The 27,235-nt window shown below is 56.0% G+C and overlaps 1 protein-coding gene and 1 long non-coding RNA gene across 2 annotated transcripts in view; both read left to right on the top strand.

Annotated features, from left to right (window-relative positions):
• The first annotated feature begins 396 nt into the window (after positions 1–396).
• LOC136552539 (uncharacterized) lies at positions 397–851 on the top strand. Its single transcript, XM_066544102.1, has 2 exons — positions 397–487; positions 604–851. The coding sequence occupies exons 1-2, from the start codon at positions 397–399 to the stop codon at positions 849–851; spliced, it is 339 nt and encodes a 112-aa protein (XP_066400199.1).
• A 3,549-nt stretch (positions 852–4,400) lies between these two features.
• Positions 4,401–27,235, top strand: part of LOC136550276 (uncharacterized) — a 105,855-nt gene continuing 83,020 nt past the window's right edge. Inside the window, exon 1 of the long non-coding RNA XR_010782194.1 lies at positions 4,401–4,450. This is a non-coding gene — a long non-coding RNA (uncharacterized lncRNA). The remainder of the gene's footprint in view (positions 4,451–27,235) is intronic.

Genomic DNA, 27,235 nt, shown 5'->3' on the forward strand with positions numbered 1-27,235 from the left:
TATCTTATCGTGCGTAGTGTTTTTTTTTTACAAAAGTTTAACTATTCCGTAGCAACACACGGGCACGCTACCTGTTACGCCTTATTTAAAGGACTCGCAGATTGCTGTTGCCATGATTTTTGCACCATATTTAAAGGGGCATAGATTGCTGCTACAATGATTTTACACCGTACGTATATATTTACAGGGGCAAATCATTACTCAAATTATTAGTTACCAAAATTTAACAATTATTAGCTACCAAAATAAAAGTGATCTTGCATGTCTTTATAGGACAAATAATAAACTCAAGGCCCACCTCTAGCTAGCCGGCCAGCAGCCTCTCTATAATAAATACTAAACACATCAGCTGTCTTGGTTTATACCTTGCACTCCACATACATACAGGATACAGCCATGGCGTCGTTCTACAAGAAACTTGCAGTGGTCATTGGCTTCACCGTGGCCTTGCTCATCGCGTCAAATGGTGAAGAAACTTCCTCATTAGGTGAGTTTTGGCAGGAGAATATTTCGCAGCTCAACGCAAACTCTCTGCAAATCATATCATAGCTCTCCAATGCTCTCTGAATCTCCAAATGAACAAATAAAATCTTCTGGTTGCAGGCGGATCAGCACTCTGCGATTCGAGCACGGGTGTCACCTGCACGTCTGACGCGAGTTGCGTGCCCATCTGCAAGCAAAAGGCTGGACAAAACTACGTCGATGGCTACTGCTCCCCGGAGCCTAATGCCGTGGGCGGCGGCCGTTCATGCGTGTGCGTCGAGCGATGTGGTGCGCAATCGACGCCGCCGCCGCCGGAGAAGGAGGCGACGGCGACGCCGGCATGGCACGGGATGCGAATGCTAGACTGATTATTTTTTGTTAAGCGGATCTCTGCACAAGAAAGGCTGAACGAACGCCTTTGATATCATCGATCTGCTCTTGTGCACTGTAGCCAATCTTATTGTGGGAACAAATCTCAAGTGAACTTATTTGATTCATGCGTGTCAAAAGGCGTAGGAGTAGATGTGGATCGTTCAAATACCAATCAAACAATAGTGATTTGGGTAAACTTAGATTTGATTCATTTGGATTTGGATTGCATAGTCATCGCCATGTCATTCAAACTCAATCGAAGAACAACTCAATTTTTAGGGTCTATTTCGATGTCCTTGGACTTTGGATGTGGGGCCCGCCGTCAGTTTCCTCCCATCATTTTTCTAATATATATGGGGGTGGGGTCATTTTTAATAAATCTTAGTCAATCTCACTAAAACTTTAAGGTATAAATGATGTGATGTTCTAAGTCTAGGTCCCCGAATTTTTAGTGAAACCCACGCTAGATCTAGTTACACTAACATACATAAAGGGGTAGGCTGCCATATTCACTATAGAGTCATTTTCAACAAATTTGTGTCATTGTTAACTAACAAAATTTTAAGGTGTGAACACAAATGCTTATATGTGGGTCCACATGTAGTTCTATTGAGATTAGTCTCACTACAAGAAATTTATGGGTCCATGATGACCAATTTACATCACAAATCTTGGAAATTTCATCACAGTATCACAGTTTATGATATTTGTATGATGAAAACCCGTTGATCATAGGTCATGCATGATTTTTTGACCATCCTTAGTGCTTCCTAAATTTATGATATATTTTTTTTGTCATAATCTATGCTAAAAAAGTCACTAAATACAGGTAAGGACCATGAAGTGTGATGACTATTAATGAGCCAAATGTATATGTGGGCCTAATTAATTACAGACTAAGCCCATTTGAGGGCCCAATTATGTTATAGGCTTCTCATTTAGACCGCCCGGGGACGGGATTGTTCTTGCCGGGTCCGATCACAGCTGATCCAGTCGCGCCGTAAGACCCTTCAATTCACGGTTGCACTGCCAAAGGATTGCCGCTCCCAGCCACTTAGGCTCACTGACAAAGCCTCAAGCTTCTTCTGCAGCTCGTCCAGGGTCGTCACCCGTGGCTGGTCACCCTAGGCCTAGGCTAGCATACCCCTGAACTCCTCGTGTCTCTCCTACGTTAACTCATAACAAAATTGCTTGCGACGTCTTCCTCATGCGTTAAGCGGCCTGCTTTCCCATCGTAATTCGATGGGGGCCATGAGCTGAGGCCGCTGACTCTTGGTGCCTGACCACAGCGGTTGGAAAATTGGTGCTCCACTCTACGCAAGCCAGTGCCCTATCGAGCCTGCCGCGACAGAAAGAGCCCCCGGCCACTTTCTTTTCAAACGTCCATCTGCGCCCTTCAAAACCAAGGTCGACAAGGTTTCAGACATCCAACTTAAGCAACTCATTGTGCCGGACGGGCTCCCTCCTTTCCTGTGTACCTTCATGTTCTTTCACTATCGCGGCGTTGCGAAGCCCGCGACAGTTCCAGCTTAAGCAACTCATTGCGCTAGACGGGCTCCGTCCCCAGAGTCTGCCGGAAGCCCTATTTGCTTCGCTGAAATTTGGCTGCTGCTGATGCTTATATTGATTTGTTATGAGAGAAAAACACTATTCGTTCGCTGAAAAGTACCGATGAAGTAGTGCTGAAAAATAGGGCGGCTATCTTCACCTTTTTCTTCTTATCCTTCAACTTCGTACCTAAAAGTTTCGCCATCGCCGTCAAGATTAGCTTCCTCAAGTCTCAAACCCTAGGTCCCATCCCACCAAGGCCGGGCAATTGCACACAGGCAATCCCTTGATCAGCCCAAGCGAGAGAGAGATATAGAAGGTTGCATTGGAGATTTGACGTCAGAACCCTCCACTGCCGCAGCGTCACCGGCGGAGTCGCCGATCCCGCATCTTCGGGTCTCTCAGCTCATATATAATATACGTAGGAGATATTTACCTATATCGCCTTAAAAAACGCGTCTGTCTTTTATAACCTTATTTTTTTTAACTTAACTGTATGGCAAAAAAAAACGAAAATATCTTCCTTTTATGACCTTTCATCCAATTCAGGCCACTGAAGGTGTTAAGTGTGGGGTAAAATGGTGGCGAAAAGAATAAAGTTTCAACAGAAAAATTATATCTTTTCATACGATCTTGGATGAAAATGATTTTTATATGAAAATTATAGCTTTCGACGAAATCTACAAGTTTATAGTGCTCAAAAAAATTAAAAAAAGTTTTAGCAATATATTAATCTGTATAAGCACTTATCGCCTTGAAAAATCATATCTTTCTTATATGATGTTAAATGGACCTACAACTTTATAGTTTCACGTTTTTTCATTTGAGATCATTAGGATGCTCAAAAAAATAATACAAAGTTTCAACATCATATTAATCGGGTACATGCCCTGAAACTACAATTTATGTACTATAGCGTGTGACCCTATTTGTGCAATACTACTCTAAATATATAAAACAAACAAGCTAAACTCTGCACTTTATTTTTTTTTTCATCATGGGTAAAATGATTGTTTTACCCTGCACTTAACATCGTCAATAGCCTCAATTGGACGGAAGGCCATAAGGAAGAGATTTTCGTTTTCAGGTCATATATAGGTAAGTTAAAAAAAATAGGACGGAAGATGCATTTTTTTAGGCCATAGAGGTAAATATCTCTATTCGTAGTATGGCAATAGAGACATATGAGAGATTTTTTCCTTTGAAAAACTGCAGCCCATTAAGCCTCCAATCTTTAACCAATGCGCCCAGGCTCACCTAAAGCGAGATATATATATATATATATATATATATATATATATATATATATATATATATATATATATATATATATATATATAGAGAGAGAGAGAGAGAGAGAGAACTACTACCCTGCAGCTGGTTATAAAATAACTTATTCTGTAGCCACTTTGAGTTACGATAATTACTATGTTAATTTACGAGATTATAGTAACTCCTTACTAAGTGGTTTACTATAATGTTATGGTAAATATCCCCATGTGTTATAGTAACCCAACTATCGTAAATATGTATTGACATTATCGTAAATTAGTATATAAAATTATCGTAAATGGAGGTGGCTACAGAATAACTTATTTTGTAGCTGGTTACTGAATATACTCTCCTTCTATAACACATGGGGATATTTACCATAACGTTATAGTAAACCACTTAGTAAGGAGTTACTATAATATCGTAAATTAACATAGTAATTATCGTAACTCAAAGTGGCTACATAATAAGTTATTTTGTAGTCAGCTACAGGGTCATGTGTGTGTGTGTGTGTATATATATATATATATTCTTTGCTTCCTCCCGGCCGCCTTCATACTCCGGTGATGTGGAGCACTGTGGCGGATCTTTCCTTTCTCCAGCCGAGCGCCTCAGGTCCGTCTGTTGTTGATAGATTTGCTTCACCTTTATTCTCTTTGATTGAAAGCCAAATTCCTTTTCTTCTGCTTACATTTGTTCTCTGCGGCATTTGTTAGGATTTTCTGGTGCCCTCAGAACGCTCCTAGCTAGATCTGTTTCTGCTGGCTTTTTGGAGGTACTCTTTCTTCCTGATTTGTCGGTGTTTCGGACCGGGGGGTCCTCAACCGACTAGTGAATTTGTTCTGCGTGCTCCCAATTTCGGATGGTGATGCAAAGAGACACAAGATTTATACTGGTTCGGGCAATCGGTGCCCTACGTCCAGTCTGAGAGATCGAACTTGTATTCCTTGCACCGAAGTGCTCGTAGTAGGGGGTTACAAGCTGAGGGAGAGAAGGAACTAGTCCCAGGTCTCAGCAGGGTGTCGTGTGGGCCGTCTGAGACGTTGCTCTCAAGCGGCTGGAATGTGTGTGTGTGTGTTCCCCAGTGTTCTCCCCCCCTAAGTGGCCCAAGTCCTCTTCTTTTATAGTTGAAGGGAGGACAAGGACATTACATGTATTACTATGCGGCGTCGTGCCAATAGGAGTGGCACGTCCGAGCCCTGTGGCCTGTTCCTGTGGCGGCGTGGTCGTAGGAGTGGTCCGTCCTTGGAGTACTGGGGCGGCATGGTTGTCCCATCAGATCCTGTGCGTCGTGGGAGCCCCAGGAATGCCTCGGAGCGGACGTGGCGGCGAACGTGCAAGCCACTGTGGACAGACTATGCGCGAGGCCGAGACTTGGTCGGTGCTGAGGCTTGCACTGCGGTGGGGGGGGGTCTCAGCAGGCACGAACCCCAAGATCACCGAGGCCCTGGTGTACAGTGCCGAGGCCTTGTGCGGGCGGCTGATCGTGGGTACAGCGTTAGGACACAGTGGCCGGTAATCCCCGTCGTACCCTGTCCCAGCCGGTATGGCGCTGATCGTGGACACAGTGTTAGGACACAGTGGCTAGTAATCCCCGTCGTGCCCTGTCCCGGCCGGTATGGCGCTGATGCGACCTTGGGTCTCGTCGCCCATTCTATGGCGTTGAGCCACTGTCCGGCTGAGATTGCGGGAGTGGTTGAAAGTATTAATAAGACGTGACGTGTTGTCAGGGGGGTCGACCGAGGCGGGGGGCGACGGGCTGCGGATGAGCCAGCCTCGAGCGGTATGGAGAATGAGGCCTTACGCGAGACGGAGATCAGGCTCCTTGCCAAGGCCTCGCGCAAGAGGCCTCACGCGATACGGAGAATGCACCTCCTGCCGAGGCCTTCTGTGGAGAGCCTCGGGCGAGGCGGAGATGGCGTTCCCTGCCGAGGCTTTCTCCAGAGAGCCTCGGGCGAAGCGGGGTTTGCGTCAGGATGCTGAGACCTCCTGCTCGAGGCTCGAGGCGAGGAGGAGGAGGACCCAGTGGGCTTGGTCGTGGCGGGTGAGGGGCCCACGACTTGCCTTCTAGTTTTTATTTATTAGATGGGACTCTAGCGACCCTTTTGATGTTTGCTTGGGGTACCCCGTTCTAAGATACCCGACAGTAGCCCCCGAGCCTCGGAGGGAGTGCGTGCACTCCCCCTGATGGTTTGCCGAGGCTTATTTTATACCTGCCCCGTAGGAATTAGGGTTTGTTTTTTGAGGTTCCGGTGGGTGCGCGCGAGCGCACCCACCGGGTGTAGCCCCCGAGCCCCTAGAGGAGTGGAGTTACTCCTCCAGGGGCTTTCTTCATCTGTGCGTCTGAACGAGTAGTTCTTATTGCATTTGCCGAGCCCCCAAGCGCAAGTTTGGGTTACGGGGGTCTCGGCGAGGCTGCAGGAAAAGCCCTCTAGCCTCCGCATAGAGCGAGAGGTTTGTCAGGGGTCCCCTGACTTTGGGTATGATCCTCACGCTTCCTTTCGCTCGGAAGGAGGGGTGGAATGTGTCAGGCTACCCTCGATGGGCATGAGCGTGGACACTTCCGGTGAGCTGTTAGCGGGTAGTCCGAGTGGAGGCCCGAACTCCGTTCGCTAGGGGATGGCTAGCGGTCCAGAGACGCACTCCAAGAGTACCAGGGGGGTTCTCTAGTGGGTGCCAAGGCCGTTCATGGGCCTCGGTGGCTCGGCGCCTCCCTACGGTGGGATCCCATTCGGATACTTCCCCACCGGTCTCGGACACGACTTAGGACGCCCCGAGTGACCGTTCGCTTGGGTCTGGGCCATTCGTAGGCTTGCCCTGATGTCGTCCCTGACTCTGTTGCCCTGGGGTGGCTGTCAAAACCTCTTGGAGGCCCAGCCTTCGAACCCCTGGACCATAACGAGCTCGGTGCCCTTTATCGTGTTTGTAGCAAAACCTCTAGCGCGGTTTTGGACCGTTTGTCTTCGTCTTGGGTGTCCTGGCCCTTTCATCTGATCTTCACATGTCCTTTTTGTTTGGACGGAGGGTTATTCTACCGAGCCCATTCTGGTCTCGGCAAGGTTGCAGGAAGAGCCCCTAGCCTCTACGTGAGAGGGCCGTCGGGAGTTCCCCTAGCTTTTTATACGCCCCTTGCGCGTGAGGGTTTGTTTGCCGAGGCCCCTTTGGGCGCGAGCCCAGGTCGTGGGGTCTCGGCATATTTACAGGAGGAGCCCCCTAGCCTCTAAGAAGGCCATCGAGGGTTCCCCTGTCTTTTTTATGCGACCCTCGTGCTTCCTTTTCGCTTGGAAGGAGGGGTGGAATGTGCCTCGCTACCCTCGATGGGCACGAGCGGTGGCACTTCCGGTGAGCTGTTATCCGGTAGTCCGAGTGGAGGCCCAAACTCCGTTCGTTAGGGGACGGCTAGCGGTCCAGAGACACACTCCAAGAGTACCAGAGGATTTCTCTAGTGGGTGCCGAGGCCGTTCGTTGGGCCTCGGTGGCTCGGTGCCTCCCTATGGTGGGATCCCATTCGGATACTTTCCTGCCGGTCTTGGACACGACTTTGGGCGTCCCAAGCGTTTCGCTTGCTTGGGCCTCGGCCCCGTATAGGCTTGCCCGTAGTTGCCCCTGACTCTATTATCCTAGGGCGGCTGTCGAAACCCTCTGGGGTCTAGCCTTCGAACCCCTGGATCGTAATAGGCTCAGAGCCTGGTTCCTTCCTATGAAAGGAATAGGCCGTGGGGAATATTTTCCCTATTGGCTCGGCCACAGGTGGCACGCCTTTTGAGGCGGTCTCATGGGGAGGCGAAACGACGCCTACTGCCGTAGTGGCCGAGCGTGACATGATGGACGGGACATAACTGTCCTCGCATTTAATGCGGGAAACATGGGCGCGTGGGCCAACGAAATCGGCTCGTGGTTAACCGCATCGGACGGGGGGAAAACCTCCCCGATTTCATCGCCCATTCGTTTCGCCTCCTCCCTGCATAAATACCCAAGGAGCCTCGCCCCTCCTCGTCTTACCTTGCCTGCATTAGCACCGCCTTCGTCGAGCCATCACCAGAGCAGCGGGTGCTAGGAAGAAGAGGAGAGAAGAGCGAGCCTAGGGAGAAAGCGAGAAAAAAGTGAGAGTGTGGGAGGGAGAGAGAAAAACTCACCGCCGCACCCGATTCCTCCATCGCACCCATGGCCGGCAACATCGTCGTTGTCGAGGCAGACCCTTGGGATCCGTCGGACGTCACCGAGGAGATGCTCCAGTCGCTTGTCGACGGTGGACTCCTCCGCCCGATGACAGACCCTAGTAGGCCGGAGTGGATTGCTCCGTATGGCGAGCCAGAGCCGAGGCCCCGTGACGGCTACGTTGTGAGCTTCGTCTCCTTCCACGAGCGTGGCCTCGGTGTCCCGGTGGACCGGTTCATGTGGGCGCTCCCGCACTACTACGGCGTGGAGCTCCACAATTTTAATCCCAACTCCATCGCTCAGGCGGCTATCTTCATTGCCGTCTACGAGGGGTATTTAGGGATCGCTCCCCATTGGGAGTTGTGGCTCCACCTGTTCTGGGCGGGGCATACTACCAAGCCGACGGGCACATCGGGTAAGAGGAAGGCGTCGAGGGCCGGAGGCTGCACTCTCCAAGTGCGTCAGGAATGCCTGCACCTCTACATCCCGGCCCAACTCACGTCCTCCAACTGCCGGTGGTACACGAGTTGGTTTTACCTCTACAACGATGATGGAGGACTTCCCCCCTACACTAGGCGGATTGTGGGGAGTTGCCCAAAGAAATGGAAGTGGGGTGTCTCGAAGGTCGACCAGCCCAAGCTGGAGCCGCTCCTGGAGGGGCTGGCGAGGCTGCGGGGCCATGGCCTCACCGTAGCTGTGGTCGTGGCCGCCTTCCACCACCGGAGGGTGCTGCCGCTGATGGCTCGGCGGTGGCGGCTATTCGAGATGAAGCCGTGTGAGCCCATTGAGGGCACCCGGATGTCCTCCTCCGCCCTCTCCGATGAGGAAATTCTCCGTCGGGTGGGAGAGATGGTAGATGCGAAGTTGAGGGGCGGCAACTTGACCCCCTTCACGATGCAACCGTCGCGGGGGTTCCTTTCGCTGGTAAGTCGAGTGCTGTTGTAGCCTCTGAGCCTCCTCAATCTCCCCTTATCCCTTGTTTCCTTATGCGCGTTTATCGTTCCATCAGGGGATGAGGGACGTGCGCTCCTCTCCGCCGCCCGTTCCTAAGGACACGGGGCGGTGGGCGATCAATCGCGCACACGCCGATGCGCAGAAGAAGCGAAAGGATGCTAAGGCGGCGAAGCACATGAAGCATATCCTCGCACGCGAGGAATTGGATAAGCGCCGCCATCAGCAACGGAAGGATGGTCTCCCGTTGGAGGAATCCCCGTCGACATTGTTGTCAACGGAGGCCTTGGACAGGAACGACAAGGGCGAGGTCCCCTAGACCACCTTCCTGACATCGTGGAGGTGGTGCCCGGGGCGTCGGCAAGCAGCCCAGCACCCCCGGGAAGGGGAGGAGAAGTGGACCCAGGGCCGGCGGTTGCCCGCTCTGGGGCCAAGGCCGACGTGCCCGAGGCGCGGGCGTTAGGCAAACGCGCCATCGGCCTGGTAGGCTCGGTGGCCATGGCGGAGCAGGTGGCGGTGGAGGCGACGCCACCGCCCCCGTAGAGGACTGAAGGGGCGCCAGGGTCCGCTGAGGACCGACCGGCACCGATGGATACGGATGCGACACCACTGCCGCCGCCTCCGCCGTTGCGGATGAGGTTTGCTATGGCGAAGCGGGGGCCGCCCCATTCAAAGTAAGTGTATTTTTGGTAGGGTCATAGTGTCTTCCGTTCGCTTTTTTGGTCTCGCACTGACCCTGTAGGTTAATTTTCTTTAGTTGGAAGTGGCCTGCGGACGACCTCCCCTTGGCACCCCTTAAGGCGCTTAAGGCGAGCCCCGGCTCCTCCGCCCACTGGGTGGCGGAGGCACAAGCTGTTATCCAACGCGGCGCGGCGTCGGCGAGGGTCGACCCAAAGGGACCGGCTGCCCAAGGAGGGGTTGCTGAGGAAGCCCCTACACAGTCGGATGGGGCCGTCGCACCCTTTGTTGTCGAGGCTCCCGGGGCCTCTGAGGCTGAGGCGATGGAGGCCCTGGCGCCCACGACCGCCGAGACCGTAGTGGCCACGGTCGGTGTCTCTGCGTCTGCCGAGGCCACGATGGTGGAGGTCGGAGCCCCCGAGACCGCCGAGGCCATGATTGTAGAGGCCGGAGCCCTCGAGGTCACCAAGGCCGTCGTGATGGTGGTGAGGCCGTCTGTGCAGGAGGCGAGGATGCAGGCGGCGGAGGCCTCGGTCGTGCCCTTGGTTTAGGGCCCACCGTTGCTGCGGGAGAGCGCCCGGGAGACAAAGGTCTATCCGATTTCCTCCGACGATACTTCCCGGGCGCGGGGAGTGGTTGATGCCGAGGAGACCGATGCCGTGGAGCAGCCGGCGCCACTCTTGGATGAGGGAAGCTCGGCCCTCGTGCGGGTGCGACCCGAGCCTCGTGGGTGGGATCACCCGTGGGTACTGTGGCGGAGCCGGGACGATCTTGATGGGGAGCCTCTGTTCGCCCTCGAGGACGCGGCCGAGGACGGGTGCTGGAGCACCTTCGAGCAGTACTGCGAGCTGGCGGAGCGGTCGCTATGGACGGCACTGTCCGTGGTGGCCGATGAACTGCCCGGAGTCGCCCAGGTTCGTGTTTTCCTTTCTCGCGTGACGTTGTTCTTTTCTCAGTTTTGTCGCAATCGACGACCTTTGTTCTGCCTCCTCAGGAGCTCGAGACCTGGTCCCTCAGGAAGTCGGTCTTTCTCCGGCGGGAGAGGGGAATCTGGGACCAGCTTTAGCGGCAGAGGGGCCTTCTTGCTGATGCTAATGAGCTTCTATCGACACGAAGCGTGGAGGTGGAGGACCTCCGCCTTCGCTGTGCCAACGCGAAGGTCGAGGCGGCCACAGCCCAGACGCAGCTCGCCCCCTTGGCGGCACGGGTCAAGGAGCTGGAGGAGGAGCTTACCCGTGCCGTCAGCGATCGGGATGCCTTCAGATCCCAGGCCGAAGAAGCGACAGCCTTGGGCAAGGCCCTCGCCGAGCAGCTGGGGGCAAAGGATAGTGCGCACCGGCTAACCAAAGGCGCTCTGAACGAGGCCCTTGCTGCAGTTGAGGCCTCGCAAATTGAGGCTGTGGTTTTGAGGGGGACGGTCGAGGATGAGTTCTAGTCCCCTTGTTTTGTTTCCTTCTTCTTATGTTCGCTCCCTAACTTCCTTGTATGATGCAGAGCTGGGGAGTGAAGCTTCCAGGGCAGCCGAGGCCTCTCGGGTCGAGGCCCAGTGGTTGAAAGAGAAAGCCAAGGCCTGTCAGGCCGAGACCCAACTCTAGGAGCAGAAGGCCATGGGTGAGTTCCGTGGGCTTCTATCCCTAACTTAGGTTGTTTTTTCTCTAGCTCGACCTCATTCCATTTTCTGCGGTGCAGAGTCAGAGGCGGAGTTTGCTCGGGCCGCCGAGGCTTCCAGCACGGTGCTGACAGTGCTCAACACTGAGATCGAGGAGCACGAGGTGTTGAAATGTGCCGCCCTTTCCACCTACGAGGCCTTGGAGGTCGAGGGGGTTCAGTTAGGCAGCTCCCTTGGGAGTCGCTTGATTGCGCTGAGTAGCCAGATGCACGAGCGACTCCGAGGGGCGCTGCACATGGGTGTCAAGTGGGCGATGACCGTTATCTCCTCTCACTACCTTGGCGTCGACCTCCTGGCCATCAATGATGGCTATGTTCTGCCTGATGATGACGAGGAGGCCAACACGGCAGTCGCGAAGCTGATGGAGGTGGCGGAAGGCCCTAGCACGGCGCTAGCGACGCTCTTCGAAGAGGAGGTGGTTCCTCCCCTACCATCTGCCGGTGCTGAAGGCCCCGAGCCTTAATCTGGGCCCCGGGGGCTATGTAAAGATAGAATAGGGGTTAATTTTGTATCATAATGCTTGTGGCCATCGAGGCCTCTATTTCTGAAGTATTTGTGTTTCTTAGTTGTTTTCCTCATGTTTCCGAGCCTTTGCCCTATGTTGCTTCTGATCAGATTTCATTTGCAAAACACCCCTTTGGGGCCTAAGCCGTCCCTTGAGCGAGAGGTAGTGAGGGAGTGCCATAGCCCGGGGGCGTGGGCCGTCTCGCGACTCTACCGGCCTCTTGCTTAGAAAATAGACCTTGGTCCGAGGAGTTTTTACAATTGATTTGTCAGAGCCTGCTAGAGTTTGGGCATAGGAATTTTTGCGACAAACAACTAAAGAATGGTGCGTGGGACCTAGGGGGATTCCCCCATCTAGCCCCTGAGGGAGGCTTGGTTCTGCCGAGGCAGAGCCGAGTCTCCCTTGTCGTGTTTATTGTGCTGCCGAGACCTACGATGGGCTTGGGGGGGGGGGTTCTCGAAAAATAAGACCAACTAAAGAACGCTTTTTAATTGTATTTCGAGAAACGACATATACAATGCTTGGAAATTTAGGGATAAAAGCGATGTAGCTATTCTATGTTCCAAGCATTGGTGAAGATTTCACCCTTCTCATTGGCCAGCTTGTAGGTCCCGGGCTTCAGTACTTGGGTGATGATGTACGATCCTTCCCATGGCGGGGTCAGCTTGTGGTGACCCTTGTTGCTCTGTGCTAGCCTCAACACCAGGTCGCCTACCTTCAAGTCTCGGCCTCGGACGTGTCGGGCCTGATAGCGCCGTAGGCTCTACTGGTACTTGGCCGAGTGTAGTAGCGCAACATCTCGGGCTTCCTCCAGCTGATCAAGGGTGTCCTCTCGGGTGGTGCGGTTACTTTGTTCGTTATAGGCTTGCAGCCTCGGGGAACCATATTCTAGGTCGGTGGGGAGGATGGCCTTGGCCCCATAGACTAGGAAGAAAGGCGTGAATCCCGTGGCTCGGCTTGGAGTGTTCCTTAGGCTCCAAATGACCGACGGGAGTTCGGCGAGCCATTTCTTGCCAAACTTTTTCAATCGGTTGTGAATCCTTGGCATGAGGCCTTGTAGGATCATGTCGTTGGCACGCTCCACTTGACCGTTGGTCCTTGGGTGTCCTACGGCCGACCAGGCCACTCGAATGTGGTGGTCGTCGCAAAACGTCAGGAACTTTTTGTCGGTGAACTGCGTTCCGTTGTCGGTGATGATGGTGTTGGGGATCCCAAACCTGTGGATAATGTCAGTGAAGAATAGCACCGCCTGCTCGAATTTGATTCGATTGATCGGACGAGCCTCGATCCATTTGCAGAACTTGTCGATTGATACCAGTAGATGGGTGTAGCCCCCGAGGGCCTTTTGTAGAGGCCCAACCATGTCGAGCCCCCACACGGCGAACAGCCATGTGATGGGGATGGTTTGCAGGGCCAGGGCCGAGAGATGTGTCTGCCGAGCGTAGTACTAGCATCCTTCGCAGGAGCATACTAGCTTGGTAGTGTCGGCGACCGCTGTCGGCCAGTAGAACCCTTGGCGGAAAGCGTTCCCTACGAGCATCCGAGGCGCCGCATGGTGCCCACAGGCGCCTGCGTGTAAGTCCCAAAGTAGGGCTTGGCCCGCCTCGGCACTGATACAATGTTGGAGGACACCAAGGGACTTCGCCTGTACAATTCGTCATTGTAGAGGGTTAGGTCTTGGCTTGGCGCGCGAGCCGTCGCGCTTCGGTTCTGTCGTTAGGAAGCTCCCCCTGATCAAGCCAATCGAGGAACGGGACTCGCCAATCCGCATCCTGATCAGTCTACGGAGGCTCGGCATTGACTTCCATGACCTCGGGCTCAGTCGAGGGGGTCTCGGCAGCAGAGGGGGCGTCGGGCTTTGCCATGGGTTCCGCAGGTGGGCCCCCCTCTATTGTCGAGGTGTAGCCGATGGAAGGTTTGTGGAGGTCTCTGGCAAAGACGTTCGGGGGGACCGGGGCTCGTGCCGAGGCCATCTTTGCCAGCTCATCGGCGGCCTCGTTGTACTTCCACGCGACGTGATTTAGTTTGAGACCATCGAACTTGTCTTCTAGGCATCGTACCATCTTGCAGTAAGCCTCCATTTTGGGGTCGAGGCAGTTTGACTCCTTCATCACTTGATCTATGATGAGCCACGAGTCGCCTCAGACGTTAAGGCGCCGTGCCCCAAGCTCGATGGCGACTTGCAAGCCATTGATGAGGGCCTCGTATTCGGCCACATTGTTGGAGGCGGTGAAGTGGAGCCAAACCATGTAGCGCATGTGTACTCTGAGGGGCGAAATGAAGAGCAGGCCCGCGCCTACCCTGGTCTTCATCAGGGATCTGTCGAAGTATAGGGTCCAGCACTTTGTCTGAATTTGAGTAGGTGGTAGTTGGGTATCTATCCATTCAGCCATGAAATCAGCCAAGACCTGAGACTTGATCGCTTTTCAAGGCGCAAAGGTCAAGGTTTCCCCCATAAGCTCGACAACCCACTTGGCTATCCTGCCCGAGGCCTCCCAGTTATGAACTATCTCGCCCAGGGGGAAGGATGATACCACAGTCACTAGGTGTGACTCGAAGTAGTGGCGCAGTTTGCACCGGGCTAGGACCACGGCGTAGACTAGCTTCTGGATGTGGGGGTAGCGTGCTTTGGTCTCAGAGAGCACCTCGCTGATGAAATAAATAGGTCGTTGGGTGGGTAGAGTATGCCCTTCTTCCTGCCTCTCTACCACTACGGCGGCGCTAACCACTTGGGTCGTTGCGGCGATGTAGAGTAAGAGGGCCTCGTCCATGGCCGGGGGTATCAGGATAGGAGGATTGGTGAGCAGCCTCTTGAGTCTGTCGAGGGCTTCCTCAGCCTCGGGGGTCCAAGAAAAACGCTCGGACTTTCTCAAGAGTCGGTACAGAGGCAAACCTTTTTCGCCGAGGCGTGAGATGAAGCGGCTCAAGGCCGCAAGGCATCCCATGACCCTCTGCACTCCCTTGAGGTCTCTGATTGGTCCCATGCTAGTTATGGCTAAGACCTTCTCTAGGTTGGCTTCAATACCACGTTCCGAGACTATGAATCCCAAGAGCATGCCACGGGGGACCCCGAACACACACTTCTCGGGATTGAGCTTGATGCCCTTCTCTCTAAGGCATTTGAAGGTTATCCTTAAGTCGTCGACGAGACCCTCGGCCTTTCTGGTCTTGACCACAATGTCGTCTACGTAGGCCTCGATGGTCCGCCCAATGTTGTCGCCAAAGACCTGGGTTATGCATCGTTGGTACGTGGCACCTGCGTTTCTGAGGCTGAAGGGCATCGTCACGTAGTAGTACATGCCGAATGGTGTGATGAAAGAAGTCGCGAGCTGGTCGGACTCTTTCATCTTGATCTGATGGTAACCAGAATACGCATCGAGGAAAGATAAGGTCTCGCACCCTGTGGTGGAATCAACGATTTGATTGATTCGAGGTAATGGGAAGGGGACCTTTGGACAGGCTTTGTTCAAACCGGTGTAGTCTATGCACATCCTCTATTTCCCATTTTTCTTCTTGACCAACACGGGGTTAGCCAACCACTCTAGGTGGGACACTTCCTTGATGAACTCGACCGCCAAGACTTTCTGTATCTCCTCACCAATGGCCCTACGCTTTTTCTCATCGAAGCAGCGCAAGCGTTGCCTCACCGGTCTAGATCCAGCCCGGATGTCTAGGGCGTGCTCGGCGACCTCCCTTGGTATGCCCAGCATGTCCGAGGGACTCCATGCAAATATGTCAGCGTTTGCATGGAGAAAGTCGACGAGCACGGCTTCCTATTTGATGTCGAGGGTGGCGCTGATCCTCAGCGCTCGGTCGTCGGGGTAGGCGGGGTCAACTGGGACGAGTTTGATGGTTTTAGCGGGCTCGAACACCCCCGCATGACGCTTGGAGTCAGGCACCTCGCCACTGAGTTGGTCGAGGTGGGCGATGAGGGTCTCGGCCTCTACAAGAGCCTCGGCGTACTCGATGCATTCGATGTCATAGTCGTATGCATGTTCGTACATGGACTCAATCGTGATGACACCACTAGGGCCTGGCATCTTGAGCTTGAGGTAGGTATAGTTGGGCACTGCCATGAACTTGGCATAGCACGGCCGCCCCAGAATGGTGTGGTAGGCTCCCTCGAACCCGACTACCTCGAAGGTGAGGACTTCCTTGCGGTAGTTGGAGGGGGTGCCGAAGCAGACAAGAAGGTCAATGCGCCCGAGGGGTCACATGCGCTTCCCTGGCACGATGCCGTGGAAGGGTGCGACATCGCCTTGGAGCCTCAACCGGTCGATCTCCAAGAGCTCCAGGGTGTTGGCGTAGAGGATGTTGAGGCCGCTACCTCTGTCCATCAACACCTTGGAGAGTCGGGTGTTGCCGATGATCGGGTCGACGACCAGTGGGTACTACCTGGGATTCGGAATATGGTCAGGGTGGTCATCTCGATCGAAGGTGATCGCCTCTCAAGACCAATCGAGGTACTGGGGGTGTCCACCTTGACTGAGAAGACCTCTCGGCGTTCCCTCTTGCGCTGCCGCGCCGTAAGGCATGCCGAGGGCCCACCAAAGATCATGAAGGCGTTGCGTACCTCGGGGAACCCATCATCCTTGCCTTCGTCCCGGTCGCCGGTGCCCTTCTGCTTGGCGTCGTCGTCAGGGAGCCCGAGCCTAGCGTAGTAATGCCACAGCATGGAGCAATCCTCGAGGGCGTGCTTGACCGGGCTTTGGTGGTAAGGGTAGGGTTTCTTGAGCATGTCGTCGAAGGGCCTAGGGCCTTTGAAGCCTTAGGGGTTCTTGCATTCCACGGCTGTGACCAGATCAGCCTCTAGGACCTCCTGCTTCCCCAGGCACCCCTTTTTCTTTCTCTTAGGGAGGTGGGAGGCTGAGGCCTTAGGGGCCTCGTCCCTCCGCTTACCCTTGGTGTTGGTGTCGGGGAAGATGGCTCCGACAGCCTCTTCACCCAAGGCGAAGCTAGTGGTGATGTCGAGAAGCGCGGCAGCAGAGTGCGGCATGTTCCGACTTAACTCTCAGACCAAGTCCCGACAAGTGGTGCTGGAGAGGAAAGCTTGGATGATCTCTGAATCGTCGATGCTGGGCAACTCGGTGCACTGTTTGGAGAAGCGCCGGATGAAGTCTCGGAGAGACTTGTCCGGCTTCTGGCGACAGCTCTTAAGATCCCAAGAGTTCTGGCTGGCGTGATTGAAGACTGGGGGTTGCTCACTCCCTTCGTCGTCATGGATGCGGTGATGCACATCACGGGCCCTCCGTCGGGCTCCCCCGCTTTCACCGCAGCCACGCTATTCTTGTTCGAGAGAGTCTCGAAGCTGCTGTAGAAGGAGTTGGTCTTTTTCGACCTTGGCCTGGAGCTCGTGGAGCTGCTCTAGGTCTAGGCACTGAGGTCCTGTAAGAGCGACGTTCTCATTTTGTGCGGCTGGCAGGACATTGCGTGGGGGCGTGGCGGCGCCCACCCCTAGACAAAGTGGGGAATGGCTACTGGCCCCCTCATCCTCTTCGTCGGCCCTCAGCATCCTGAGCCCGATGTGAAAACACTCGCAAGTGGGGTCATAAGTGCCTTCGTCGTCGGAGTCGGAGTAGCCAAGGCAGTAGTCGCTTGCGGCCAAGAACTGGCGCAAAGCCTCAGGGTCGTGGAGCCCAGATAAATCCACTCCGGGCCATGCCTCGTCCTCATCTGAGGAGTCGACGTGGGTGCTTAGGTCAAGAGCGAAGCGCTGGCGATGTTCCGAGGGATCCTCGTGAGCGGCAATGTAAGAGTAGGCGTAAGAGGCGGCGGCATTTCTCAACCCAAAGGGGTATGGGGATGGTGCCGTTGCCAGATTCTGCTTCGCCGGGGTCGGTTCTTCTAGGAGTGGTGGAGCAGAGCTTGATGACTGGGCATCGCCGTGTGTCACCGGTGATTTTCCTTTGTCCAAGCTCAGGCCAGACAGGTCCCTAGCCAGGGACCCTGTGCCAACAGCTGGTCGTAGGATATCGGCAGGGAGTGGCATGCCGCCCTGGGTTCGTGTAGAGTCGGGGTGGCCTTGCTCGCGTCGTGCCTGGTGAGCATGGCGAGAGCGGCCGCCCGGGCGCCGCCTGCGCATGGGCTGCCGGTGCATAACTTCATCGTCGGATGGTGGGGCTCGAGGTGTGAGAAGTACCATGTCATACTCATGCCCTAGAGACATAAACTCTAGGCTCTCGAACCAAACTACGGTGCCGAGACACAATGGTCGTACGGGGTCTGCCATCCGGAACCTGCTGGGATGATGAAACTGACACGCAGAGGCCCCTACCTGGTGCGCCAACTGTCGGTGTTTCAGACTGAGGGGTCCTCAACTGACTAGTGAATTTGTTCTATGTGCTCCTGATTCCGGATGGTGATGCAAAGAGACACAAGATTTATACTAGTTCAGGCAATCGGTGCCCTACGTCCAGTCTGAGAGATCGAACTTGTATTCCTTGCACCGAAGTGCTCGTAGTAGGGGGTTACAAGCTGAGGGAGAGAAGGAACTAGTCCCAGGTCTCAGCAGGGTGTCGTGTGGGCCGTCTGAGACGTTGCTCTCAAGCGGCTGGAATGTGTGCGTGTGTGTTCCCTAGTGTTCTCCCCCCTAAGTGGCCCAAGTCCTCTCCTTTTATAGTTGAAGGGAGGACAAGGACAGTACATGTATTACTATGCGGCGTCGTGCCAATAGGGGTGGCACATCCGAGCCCTGTGGCCTGTTCCTGTTGCGGCGTGGTCATAGGAGTGGTCCGTCCTTGGAGTACTGGGGCGGCGTGGTTGTCCCATCAGATCCTGTGCGTCGTGGGAGCCCTGGGAATGCCTCGGAGCGGACGTTGCAGCGAACGTGCAAGCCACTATGGACAGACTGTGCGTGAGGCCAAGACTTGGTCGGTGCCGAGGCTTGCACTGCAGTGGGGGGGGGGGTCTCCACAGGCACGAACCCCAAGATCACCGAGGCCCTGGTGTACAGTGCCGAGGCCTTGTGCGGGCGGCTGATCGTGGGTACAATGTTAGGACACAGTGGCCGGTAATCCCCGTCGTACCCTGTCCTAGCCGATATGGCGCTGATCGTGGACATAGTGTTAGGACACAGTGGCCAGTAATCCCTGCCGTGCCCTGTCCTAGCCGGTATGGCGCTGATGCGACCTCGGGTCGCGTCGCCCATTCTATGGCGTTGAGCCACTGTCCGGCTGAGATTGCGGGAGTGGTTGAAAGTATTAATGAGACATGACGCGCTGTCAGGGGGGTCGACCGAGGCGGGGGGCGACAAGCTGCGGATGAGCTGGCCTCGAGTGGTACGGAGAATGAGGCCTCACACGAGACGGAGATCAGGCTCCTTGCCGAGGCCTCGCGCGATACGGAGAATGCACCTCCTGCCGAGGCCTTTTGTGGAGAGCCTCGGGCAAGGCGGAGATGGCGTTCCCTGCCGAGGCTTTCTCTGGAGAGCCTTGGGCAAAGCGGAGTTTGCATCAGGATGCCAAGACCTCCTGCTCGAGGCTCGAGGCGAGGAGGAGGAGGACCCAGTGGGCTCGGTCGTGGCGGGTGAGGGGCCCACGACTTGCCTTCTAGTTTTTATTTATTAGATGGGACTCTAGCGACCCTTTTGATGTTTGCTTGGGGTACCCCATTCTAAGGTACCCGACAGTAGCCCCCGAGCCTCGGGGGGGTGCGTGCACTACCCCTGAGGGTTTGCCGAGGCTTATTTTATACCTACCCCGTAGGAATTGGGGTTTGTTTTTTGAGGTTCCGGTGGGTGCGCACGAGCGCACCCACCGGGTGTAGCCCCCGAGCCCCTGGAGGAGTGGAGTTACTCCTCTAGGGGCTTTCTTTATCTGTGCGTCTGAACAAGTAGTTCTTATTGCATTTGCCGAGCCCCCAAGCGCAAGTTCAGGTTGCGGGGGTCTCGGTGAGGCTGCAGGAAAAAGCCCTCTAGCCTCCGCACGGAGCGAGAGGTTCGTTAGGGGTCCCCTGACTTTGGGTATGATCCTCACGCTTCCTTTTGCTCAGAAGGAGGGGTAGAATGTGCTAGGCTACCCTCGATGGGCACGAGCGTGGACACTTCTGGTGAGCTGTTAGCGGGTAGTCCGAGTGGAGGCCCGAGCCTTGTTCGCTAGGGGATGGCTAGCGGTCCAGAGACGCACTCCAAGAGTACCAGGGGGTTTCTCTAGTGGGTGCTGAGGTCGTTCACGGGCCTCGATGGCTCAGCGCCTCCCTACGGTGGGATCCCATTCGGATACTTCCCCGCCGGTCTCGGACACGACTTAGGACGCCCCGAGCGACCATTCGCTCAGGCCTGGGCCATTCGTAGGCTCACCCCGATGTCGTCCCTGACTCTGTTGCCCTGGGGCGACTATCGAAACCTCTTGGAGGCCCAGCCTTTGAACCCCTAGACCGTAATGGGCTCGGTGCCCTTTATCGTGTTTGTAGCGAAACCTCTAGCGCGGTTTTGGACCGTTTGTCTTCGTCTTGGGTGTCCAGGCCCTTTCATCTAATCTTCACATGTCCTTTTCGTTTGGACGGAGGGTTAGTCTGCCGAGCCCATTCTGGTCTCGGCAAGGTTGTAGGAAGAGCCCCTAGCCTCTGCGTGAGAGGGCCATTGGGAGTTCCCCTGGCTTTTTATACGCCCCTCGCGCGTGAGGGTTTGTTTGCCGAGGCCCCTTTGGGCGCGAGCCCGGGTCGTGGGGTCTCGGCATATTTGCAGGAGGAGCCCCCTAGCCTCTAAGAAGGCCGTCGGGGGTTCCCCTATCTTTTTTATGCAACCCTCGCGCTTCCTTTTCGCTCGAAAGGAGGGGTGGAATGTGCCTCGCTACCCTCGATGGGCACGAGCGGTGGCACTTCCGGTGAGCTGTTATCGGGTAGTCCGAGTGGAGGCCTAAACCCCATTCGTTAGGGGACGGCTAGTGGTCCAGAGACACACTCAAAGAGTACCAGAGGATTTCTCTAGTGGATGCCAAGGCCGTTCGTTGGGCCTCGGTGGCTCGGTGCCTCCCTACGGTGGGATCCCATTTGGATACTTTCCTGCCAGTCTCGGACACGACTTTGGGCGTCCCAAGCGTTTTGCTTGCTTGGGCATCGGCCCCGTATAGGCTCATCCACAGTCGCCCCTGACTCTATTATCCTAGGGCGGCTGACGAAACCCTTTGGGGTCCAGCCTTCGAACCCCTGGATCGTAATAGGCTCAGAGCCTGGTTCCTTCCTATGAAAGGAACAGGCCACGGGGAATATTTTCCCTATTGGCTCGGCCATAGGTGGCGCGCCTTTTGAGGCGGTCTCATGGGGAGGCAAAACGATGCCTACTGCCATAGTGGCCGAGCGTGACGTGATGGACGGGACGTAACTGTCCTCGCATTTAATGCGGGAAACGTGGGCGCGTGGGCCAACGAAATCGGCTCGTGGTTAACCGCGCCGGATGGGGGGAAAACCTCCCCGATTTCGTTGTCCATTCATTTTGCCTCCTCCCTGCATAAATACCCGAGGAGCCTCACCTCTCCTTGTCTTACCTTGCCTACATTAGCATCGCCTTCGTCGAGCCGTCGCCAGAGCAGCGGGTGCCGAGAAGAAGAGGAGAGAAGAGCGAGCCTAGGGAGAAAGCGAGAAAAAAGCGAGATCGTGGGAGGGAGAGAGAAAAACTCACCGCCGTGCCCGATTCCTCCATCGCACCCATGGCTGGCAATGTCATTGTTGTCGAGGCGGACCCTTGGGATCCGTCAGACGTCACCGAGGAGATGCTCCAATCGCTTGTCGACGATGGACTCCTCCGCCTAGTGACAGACCCTAGTAGGCCGGAGTGGATTGCTCCGTATGGCGAGCCAGAGCCAAGGCCCTGCGACGGCTACGTTGTGAGCTTCGTCTCCTTCCATGAGCGTGGCCTCGGTGTCCCGGCGGACCAGTTCATGTGGGCGCTCCCGCACTACTACGGCGTGGAGCTCCACAATTTTAATCCCAACTCCATCGCTCAGGCAGCTATCTTCGTTGCCATTTGCGAGGGGTATTTAGGGATCGCTCCCCATTGGGAGTTGTGGCTCCACCTGTTTTGGGCGGGGCATACTACCAAGCCGACGGGCACGTCAGGTAAGAGGAAGGCATTGAGGGCCGAAGGCTGCACTCTCCAAGTGCGTCAGGACTGCCTGCACCTCTACATCCCGGCCCAACTCACGTCCTCCAACCACCGGTGGTACACGAGTTGGTTTTACCTCCGCGATGACGACAGAGAACTTCCCCCCTACACTGGGTGGATTGTGGGGAGTTGCCCAGAGAAATGGAAGTGGGGTGTCTCGAAGGTCGACCAGCCCAAGCTGGAGCCGCTCTTGGAGGGGCCGGCGAGGCTGCGGGGCCATGGCCTCACCGTAGCTATGGTCATGGCCGCCTTCCACCGTCGGAGGGTGCTGCCACTGATGGCTCAGCGGCAGCGGCTGTTCGAGATGAAGCCGGGTGAGCCCATTGAGGGCACCCGGATGTCCTCCACCCTCTCCGATGAGGAAATTCTCTGTCGGGTGGGGGAGATGGTAGATGCGAAGTTGAGGGGCGGCAACTTGACCCCCTTCGTGATGCGACCATCATGGGGGTTCTTTTCGCTGGTAAGTCGAGTGCTGCTGTAGCCTATGAGCCTCCTCAATCTCCCCTTATCCCTTGTTTCCTTATGCGCATTTGTCGTTCCTTCAAGGGATGAGGGACGTGCGCTCCTCTCCGCCACCCGTTCCCAAGGACGCGGGGCGGCGGGCGATCAATCGCGCACACGCCGATGCGCAGAAGAAGCAAAAGGATGCTAAGGCGGCGAAGCGCACGAAGCACATCCTCGCGCGCGAGGAATTGGATAAGTGCCGCCATCAGCAATGGAAGGATGGTCTCCCATTGGAGGAATCCCCGTCGACGTCGTTGTCGATGGAGTCCTTGGACAGGAACGACAAGGGCGAGGGAGGGTGAGGTCCCCTAGACCACCTTCCTGACATCGTGGAGGTGGTGCCCGAGGTGTTGGCAAGCAGCCTAGCACCCCCGGGAAGGGGAGGAGAAGCGGACCCGGGGCTGGCGGTTGCCCGCTCCGGGGCCGAGGCCGACACGCCCGAGGCGCGGGCGTTAGGCAAACGCACTGTCGGCCCGACAGGCTCGGCGGCCGTGGCAGAGCAGGTGGCGGTGGAGGCGACGCCACTGCCCCCGCAGAGGACCGAAGGGGCGCCGGGGTCCGCTGAGGACCGACCAGCGCCGATGGATACGGATGCGACACCGCTACCGCCGCCTCCGCCGTTGCGGATGAGGTTTGCTGTGGCGAAGCGGGGGCCACCCCATTCAAAGTAAGTGTATTTTTGGCAGGGTCATAGTGTCTTCCGTTCGCTTTTTTGGTCTCGCGCTGACCCTGTAGGTTAATTTTCTTTAGTCAGAAGCGGCCTGCGGACGACCTCCCCTTGGCGCCCCTTAAGGCGCTTAAGGCGAGCCCCGGCTCCTCCGCCCACTGGGTGGCGGAGGCACAAGCCGCTATCCAACGCGGCGCGGCGTCGGCGAGGGTCGACCCAAAGGGACCGACCGCCCAAGGAGGAGTTGCCGAGGCGGCCCCTACACAGTCGGATGGGGCCGTCGCGCCCTTTGTTGCCGAGGCTCCCGGGGCCTCCGAGGCTAAGGCAATGGAGGCCCTGGCACCCACGACCGCTGAGACCGCAATGGCCGCGGTCGGCATCTCTGCGTCTGCCGAGGCCACGATGGCGGAGGTCGGAGCCCCTGAGACCGCCGAGGCCGTGATTGCAGAGGCCGGAGCCCCCGAGGTCACCAAGGCTGTCATGATGGCGGCAAGGCCGTCTGTGCAGGAGGCGGGGATGCAGGCGGCGGAGGCCTCGGTCGTGCCCTTGGTTCAGGGCTCGCCATTGCTGCGGGAGACCGCCCGAGAGACGGAGGACTATCCGATTTCCTCCAATGATACTTCCCGGGCACAAGGGGTGGTTGACGCTGGGGAGACTAATGCCATGGAGCAGCCGGTGCCACTCTTGGACAAGGGAAGCTTGGCCCTCATGCGGGTGCGACCCGAGCCTTGCGGGTAGGATCACCCACGAGTACTGTGGCGGAGCCGGGACGACCCTGAGGGGGAGCCTCTGTTCGCCCTCGAGGATGCGGCCGAGGGCAGGCGCTGGAGTACCTTCGAGCAGTACCACGAGCTGGCAGAGCGGTCGCTATGGATGGCGCTGTCCGTGGTGGCCAACGAACTGCCCGGAGTCACCCAGGTTCGTGTTTTCCTTTCTCGCGTGACGTTGTTCTTTTCTCGGTTTTGTCGCAATCGACGACCTTTGTTCTGCCTCCTTAGGAGCTCGAGACCCGATCCCTCGGGAAGTCGGTCTTTCTCCAGTGGGAGAGGGGAATCTAGGACCAGCTTCAGCGGCAGAGGGGCCTTCTTGCCGATGCTAACGAGCTTCTATCGGCATGAAGCGTGGAGGTGGAGGACCTCCACCTTCGCTGTGTCGACGCGAAGGTTGAGGCGGCCACAGCCTAGATGCAGCTCGCCCCCTTGGCGGCGCGGGTCAAGGAGCTAGAGGAGGAGCTTACCCGCGCCGTCAGCGATCGGGATGCCTTCAGATCCTGGGCCGAAGAAGCGACGGCCTTGGGCAAGGCCCTCACCGGGCAGCTGGGGGCAGAGGAGAGTGCGCACCGGCTGACCAAAGGCACTCTGAATGAGGCCCTTGCTGCGGTTGAGGGCTCGCAAATCGAGGCTGTGGTTTTGAGGGGGACGGTCGAGGGTGAGTTCTAGTCCCCTTGTTTTGTTTCCTTCTTCTTATGTTCGCTCCCTAACTTCCTTGTATGACGTAGAGCTGGGGAGTGAAGCTTCCAGGGCGGCCGAGGCCTCTCGGGTCGAGGCCCAGTGGTTGAAAGAGAAAGCCAAGGCCTGTCAGGCCGAGACCCGACGCTGGGAGCAGAAGGCCAAGGGTGAGTTCCATGGGCTTCCGTCCCTAACTTAGGTTGTTTTTTCTCTAGCTCGACCTCATTCCATTTTCCATGGTGCAGAGTCAGAGGTGGAGTTCGCTCGGGCCACCGAGGCTTCCAGCGTGGTGCAGACAGTGCTCGACACTGAGATCGAGGAGCATGAGGCGCTGAAACATGCGGCCCTTTCCACCTATGAGGCCTTAGAGGTCGAGGGGGTTCAGTTAGGCAGCTCCCTTGGGAGTCGCTTGATTGCGCTGAGCAGCCAGATGCGCGAGTGACTCCGAGGGGCGCTGCACACGGGTGTCAAGCGGGCGATGGCCGTCATCTCCTCTCACTACCTTAGCGTTGACCTCCCGGCCATCAGTGATGGCTATGTTCTGCCTGATGATGACGAGGAGGCCAACGCGGCGGTCGCGAAGCTGATGGAGGCGGCGGAAGGCCCTGGCACGGCGCTGGCGACGCTCTTCAAAGAGGAGGTGGTTCCTCCCCTACCATCTGCTGGTGCTGAAGGCCCCGAGCCTTAATCTGGGCCCCGGGGGCTATGTAAAGATAGAATAGGGGTTATTTTGTATCATAACGCTTGTGGCCATCGAGGCCTCTATTTCTGAAGTATTTGTGTTTCTTAGTTGTTTTCCTCATGTTTCCGAGCCTTTGCCCTCTGTTGCTTCTAATCAGATTTCGTTTGCAAAACACCCCTTTGGGGCCTAAGCCATCCCTTGAGTGAGAGGTAGTGAGGGAGTGCCGTAGCCCGGGGGTGTGGGCCGTCTCGCGACTCTACCGGCCTCTTGCTTAGAAAATAGACCTTGGTCCGAGGAGTTTTTACAACTGATTCGTCAGAGCCTGCTAGAGTTTGGGCGTAGGAATTTTTGCGACAAACAACTGAAGAATGGTGTGTGGGACCTAGGGGGGATTCCCCCATCTAGCCCTCGAGGGAGGCTTGGTTCTGCTGAGGCAGAGCCGAGTCTCCCTTGTCGTGTTTATTGTGCTGCCGAGACCTATGATGGGCTTGGGGGGGTTCTCGAAAAATAAGACAAACTAAAGAACACTTTTTAATTGTATTTCGAGAAACGACATATACAATGCTTGGAAATTTAGGGATAAAAGCGACGTAGCTATTCTATGTTCCAAGCGTTGGTGAAGATTTCGCCCTTCTCGTTGGCCAGCTTGTAGGTCCCGGGCTTCAGTACTTGGGCGATGATGTACGGTCCTTCCCATGGCAGGGTCAGCTTGTGGTGACCTTTGTTGCTCTGTGCTAGCCTCAACACCAGGTCGCCTACCTTCAAGTCTCAGCCTTGGACGTGTCAGGCCTGATAGCGCCGCAGGCTCTGCTGGTACTTGGCCGAGTGTAGTAGCGCGACGTCTCGGGCTTCCTCCAGCTGATCAAGGGCGTCCTCTCGGGTGGTGCGGTTACTTTGTTCGTTATAGGCTTGCAGCCTTGGGGAACCATATTCCAGGTCGGTGGGGAGGATGGCCTCGACCCTATAGACTAGGAAGAAAGGCGTGAATACCATGGCTCGGCTTGGAGTGTTCCTCAGGCTCTAGATGACCGACGGGAGTTCGGCGAGCCATTTTTTGCCAAACTTTTTCAATCGGTTGTGAATCCTTGGCTTGAGGCCTTGTAGGATCATGCCGTTGGCACGCTCCACTTGGCCGTTGGTCCTTGGGTGTCCTACGGCCGACCAGGCCACTCAAATGTGGTGGTCATCACAAAACGTCAGGAACTTTTTACCGGTGAACTGCGTCCCGTTGTCGATGATGATGGTGTTGGGGATCCCAAACCTGTGGATAATGTCAGTGAAGAACAGCACCGCCTGCTCGGATTTGATTCGATTGATCGGACGAGCCTCGATCCATTTGGAGAACTTGTCGATTGATACTAGTAGATGGGAGTAGCCCCCGGGGGCCTTTTGTAGAGGCCCGACCATGTCGAGCCCCCACACGGCGAACGGCCATGTGATGGGGATGGTTTGCAGGGCTAGGGCTGGGAGATGTGTCTGCCGAGCGTAGTACTAGCATCCTTCACAGGAGCGTACTAGCTTGGTAGCATCAGCGACCGCCGTCGGCTAGTAGAACCCTTGGCGGAAAGTGTTCCCTATGAGCGTCCGAGGCACCGCATGGTGCCCGTAGGCGCCTACGTGTAAGTCCCAAAGCAAGGCTTGGCCCGCCTCGGCACTGATACAACATTGGAGGACACCTGAGGGACTTCGCCTGTACAATTCATCATTGTAGAGGGCGTAGGTCTTGGCTTGGCACGCGAGCCATCGCGCTTTGGTTCTGTCGTCAGGAAGCTCCCCCCGATCAAGCCAATCGAGGAACGAGACTCGCCAATCCGCATCCTGATCAGTCTGCGGAGGCTCGGCGTTGACTTCCATGACCTCAGGCTTGGTCAAGGGGCTCGCCCAGGGGGAAGGATGATACCACAGTCACTAGGTGCGACTCGAAGTAGTGGCGCAGTTTGCACCAGGGCAGGACCATGGCGTAGACCAGCTTCTAGATGTGGGGGTAGCGTGCTTTGGTCTCAGAGAGCACCTCGCTGATGAAATAAATAGGTCGTTGGGTGGGTAGAGTATGCCCTTCTTCCTGCCTCTCTACCACTATGGCAGCGCTGACCACTTGGGTCGTTGCGGCGATGTAGAGTAAGAGGGCCTCGTCCATGGCCGAGGGTATCAGGACGGGAGGATTGGTGAGCAGCCTCTTGAGTCTGTCAAGGGCTTCCT

The sequence above is a fragment of the Miscanthus floridulus genome, chromosome 4 (genome assembly GCF_019320115.1).
Source record: "Miscanthus floridulus cultivar M001 chromosome 4, ASM1932011v1, whole genome shotgun sequence".
NCBI classification, from domain to species: Eukaryota; Viridiplantae; Streptophyta; class Magnoliopsida; order Poales; family Poaceae; genus Miscanthus; species Miscanthus floridulus.

Coding starts and splice junctions, on each gene's coding strand:
- LOC136552539 (XM_066544102.1), top strand. CDS start 397: ATGGCGTCGTTCTACAAGAAACTTGCAGTGGTCATTGGCTTCACCGTG. Junction 488..603: donor TGAAGAAACTTCCTCATTAG/GTGAGTTTTGGC, acceptor TTCTGGTTGCAG/GCGGATCAGCACTCTGCGAT.